The 4,613-nt window shown below is 48.0% G+C and overlaps 1 protein-coding gene across 1 annotated transcript; it reads left to right on the top strand.

Annotated features, from left to right (window-relative positions):
* Positions 1-838: 838 nt before the first annotated feature.
* LOC115771671 (box A-binding factor) lies at positions 839-4,260 on the top strand. Its single transcript, XM_030717486.1, has 5 exons — positions 839-844; positions 1,260-1,670; positions 1,734-1,934; positions 1,995-3,120; positions 3,396-4,260. The coding sequence occupies exons 1-5, from the start codon at positions 839-841 to the stop codon at positions 4,124-4,126; spliced, it is 2,475 nt and encodes an 824-aa protein (XP_030573346.1). The 3' UTR covers positions 4,127-4,260.
* The last annotated feature ends 353 nt before the right edge of the window (positions 4,261-4,613 follow it).

A 4,613-nucleotide genomic window follows, 5' to 3' on the forward strand; every position in this document is an offset into this window, starting at 1 on the left:
TTTTATGGTTTTCGTTTAAGATTCCGTTGTTGCTTGATAAGATCGGTTAGATACCCTTGTCTAGGGTACTATAATTTTGTCATGAAATTTTTAGCGCATAGAAAGAGACATCCCAGATCTCATTAACTATATATATATTCCAGATCAGCATCAACAGCCATGTTCGTCTGTCTGTTTTTTGCAAACAAGTCTCTCAGTTTTAAATCTACCGTCTTATAACTTTGCGTAGGTCCGTCTTTTTGTTGCAGGCGGTACATATGTCGGAACCGGTCGGATCTATATCCCATAGTTGTCATAGGACCGATCACTCGAAAATTAGGTGCTTCTATGACCAAACTCGGCATTTACTAATTTAACTATATATGAGTCATGATCGTAATACTATATTATGTAGCTTTATGGAAAGAAACGTTAGAAAAATTAGTTTTTGTATGGCAACATATTTTGTTTACTATGATATTTCCTGCAAACTCAACATGTACGATCTTTATTATTACTCACATTTATGCAAATCTGTAAGACAATTTTCTACTGGGGTATAAAATGTAAACTTAAATCTTCAGCTTGTCGAAGATATCCGTTCTGTCTCGCTTTGAATAAGTCGAAAAGTACTGCGAGTTATTTTTTCAGCTGTAATTGATGCAATTCCAGAGAATGTGTGAACAGAGTAATTCAATATCTAAAGATAAACTGAACTGTAAAGATAAACAAAATCGATCTATCAAAGAAAATATCTAATGAAAAATGCCTAGAGCTGCTCTTTAAGCTACCGTAAATCCAAAGATGCTCTCGATAAATATGAGATAAATATCTCTTAGATCTGAAAGCGATAGGCAAAATGAGGGTAATTCATTTACATAAAGTCTTCGTTAGCTGGCACTTGCACACGCTTCAACAAGCCATTTGTCAGTTAATTATGATACCGTCCAGCTGTTTACATGCACCACAAGCCAGAAGCACTGCAAAGGTAGCCGCAGCATTCCATTGATGTCTTAATAAGCCCAATGCATTATTATTCAAATGTCATATCTGCGGAGCAAGAAGACGTTTGTGGCACACATAAATGTCTCTGTGTGCAGCGAATGATGTTTTAATTACGCAAATTTATAAATATATCGCTGAGATAAGCATGGGCTCGGGTAACTGCATCATGCGGCAGCTGATTTGCATAAAAATCACATTGAGGCGAAATGCGAGGCAATTGACATGAATCTAACTAAATCATTCCCATTTGTTTCTTTTTTTCCTTCCACTTGCAGATGTTGTGCTGCGACTATACGCGGCCAGCCCCTGCACCTGTTCCCGCCCCTGCCCCTGCACTGGCAACGGGTCGTCAGAGTGAGCTCATTGCGGGCAATGAGTTTCTCAAGCTGTTCCTCGATCACGACGAACAGCAGCGCAGCCTGCACAGCGATGAGGAGCTCGAGGCACCCGCTGCTGGTCGCCTGAACAATGCCAGAAGCTTGGAGCACAAGACGCGCTACCGCAACGCGAATGCGCAGCATCAGACAGATGCCGAGGGCAAGCAGGTCGTCAAGTTGGTGACCACAGGCAGCAAGATTGTCTTTCTAGAGGATGCGCCCGCAGCATCAACCAGCAAGCCAAAGTCCAGCGATGAGGTCAAGGTGGTGGCTGTCAGCGTCAGTTCCTCCAGTAAGCGTGGCAGTCGTATTAGCCGCACACAGCCGCCCGCCTTCAAGCCACCTGCCACACAATCCCATTCCCAGTCCCACAGAAGCAGTGCGCCGAGTGCAACCGGCGTGGATTTTGTCAATCGCTCGCACAAGAGCGAACTGTCCATTGAGGAGACTGAGCCACGCCTGGCCGCCGATGTCATGGATGTGGAGAGCGACTCGCTGAACAGCGCCTCCAATATACAAAACGTTTTGGCGGCGCCATTACTAGCTGCAGCCACCTCCAGCCGCTCCAGTTCGGTGGCGTTTCGGGGCGCTGCTGCTGCTGCGGCTGGGCGAAATGCCACTCGCATAAATCAGAGAGCCAACGATGCGGAGGCGGTGTCAGAGGCAAACACTCATGAGTCTGTTGCGGGTGATGACAAATTGCTGCCGTTCCAGACGGTGATCTATCACGACACGAAGCAGGGCCATGGACCCCAGTCAAGATCAATATCATACAGCTCCATATCGCAGAACGTGGATGATCTCCATGTGCCGGGTGGCTGGCATCAGTCGGCCGGTATCTTGGCGGAGGCACAGCGCAACGTGAGCGACAGCCTCAAGCCCATGCCACGTCTCGCCTCGGAGCCGTCCAAGTTCTATTCCGTGCCATCGAAAATGTACAGTGTGCCTTCCAAGTTTTACTCAGAGCCAGCTAAGGTCTATTCGGAGCCGGCAAAGATGTATGGCCAGCCAGAGAAGGTATATTCGGAGCCGGCCAAAGTCTATGGACAGCCGTCCAAGTTTTACTCAGAGCCAGCGAAAGTATACTCGCAGCCAGCTAAGGTCTATGGTGAGCCCGCCAAGACCTACTGGCCGCAAACTGTTACAACCGGTACCGGTGTCACTCTCGGCACGACCAGCTCGCCCACCACAACAGGCGCTACTTTGGCAGCGGCAACAACAGCAACGCCAGCAACTGTGCCAACGGGCCCTGCTCCCACCACCTTTGTGCCCTCGCGTCGGCCTGCAATTGTCTCGCGGATTGCATTCGGCGAGGCGCAGACGACAACGACAACGACAGGCAGATCCATGGAATCCCAGACGGCAACGAGCAGCACGCTGCCCACCGTTAGGCCAAGCACTTGGCACCACCATTATCACAGTGGTCATAATCATCATCTGCACCAACAACAACAACAGCAGCAACAACAACAGTCTGCAACGAGTGCGGGCAATTCGCAGCCGCGTCGTGTACTCTTCAATTTGGATAAATTACCTTATGATTTATTGAATGCACCGCAACCGCAGCCAGCGCGCCATCTATTGGAGCCAATTTTATCAAAGAGTCCAAGCACAAGCGACTACCAGCAACAGCAGCAGCAGCAGCAGCAGCAGCAGCATCAGCAATATCATCGTCCATGTTGGGAACAACAGCAACGTCAGCATTCATCACTGTCGCTTCAACATTCTAATCAAAATGCCAAAGGATTGCCCAATAGAGGTAAGTCTTGGGCTCAAGCAAATTACACTGTGCTGCAGGTTTTGCATAGCAGAGTACCAACTATTTAGTTGGGCGTTGCATTCGCTGCACTAGCTGCATGCTGGTCAAATTTATGACTCTGTAATTAGACTAACGATTAGTTCGACTACAGCTTAACCCCCAGTTGCAAGTCTGCAGCACAGTGTAATTATGAGAGACAACGCACGTTTAACTTGAACTTATCAAACCTCTCTCTTACTCACTTACATATTTCTTTGTCTCTCTCTTACTACCAGATCTAGTCAAGTGTGTTTCCAAATTTGCACACCAACATGTATCGCCTGCAGCAGCATCCGGCATTAGTGCCTTTTCATACAGCTCCAGCTCCAGCAGCTCATCATCCTCATCCTCCGCTGCTGCCGCCTCGCCAGTTAACGATGCGACCATGTTGCCACACTTTACAACCGAACGCGCCGAGCTTTACACACCGACCCCAGAGCAGAATTACGAAATTGAAGAGTCCGTAAGTTTTATGACAAACGGACGAGCCCATGGATTGCAGGGTGTCAGCAGCAGCAGCAGCGGCGGCGGTGGCGGCGCATTGGTCACAGCCACAACACCAGCCAGTCCAGCAACCACAACATCAGCAACATCCAATGGAGCAGCAACAACATCAACGCAACACGGTCGCAATCGCGGCATAGACCGGGGACGCGGTTCGGTGGTGTACAACGCCAACGCAAATGCCAACGACTATGATGGTGCTGGTGACGGTGGCGACGAAGATGCTGAGGGCAGGGGCAGCACAGATGAGTCAGATGAAGATAAAGTCGCCTATGTGGTGGAGGGACGTAACTATCGCAAGTATCGCGTCGAGGAGAAAACCGACGACGGCTTCATCGTTGGCGAATATGGCGTCGTGGACCACAACGATGGCAACCTAAGCGGTGTGCGTTACACCGCCGACTCGACCATTGATCGCAGCTTGATACAAAAGGCGTTGTTGACATTTCTGAAGCTCAAGTAGTTGGAGCCACAGCTGTACTGCGGCAACTCTCGAGCTGCCCGAGCTGACCCAGCTGCCTCAGCTGCCTCGATTGGCTCGGCTGCCCAGCTGCCACAGCTGCAGCGGCAATTCATTTCATACACATGTGATCCAAGTCGTATTGTAGTTAGCGTAGCTTAAATTAATATAAACTAGCCTTCATTCATACAATCACAATGACATGAGCTGAAAGTTGTAATCGATAGTTGGATAATCGATTTGATGAGAATTACAGTTAGTTTGAGTGAATGGAACATATTGTTGATCTAAAAGCGTTTCATTACCTTCACCAGTCGAAATCACAATTTCATCCTCAAGTGCAGCTTTCATATGCTTGCAACTGTTAGTCGAGCTTTCAGCCTTAAATAGAATCGTTGAAAACTTTTAGCAGTAAAACTTTGAATGTAGATAACATGTGCTTTGATTTTCTAGTTTGAAGAAAGTTATGGTTGGAAGTTGTTTAAATGCA

Source organism: Drosophila novamexicana, unplaced genomic scaffold, assembly GCF_003285875.2.
Source record: "Drosophila novamexicana strain 15010-1031.04,08,12 unplaced genomic scaffold, DnovRS2.1 tig00000108-arrow-pilon, whole genome shotgun sequence".
NCBI classification, from domain to species: domain Eukaryota; kingdom Metazoa; phylum Arthropoda; class Insecta; order Diptera; family Drosophilidae; genus Drosophila; species Drosophila novamexicana.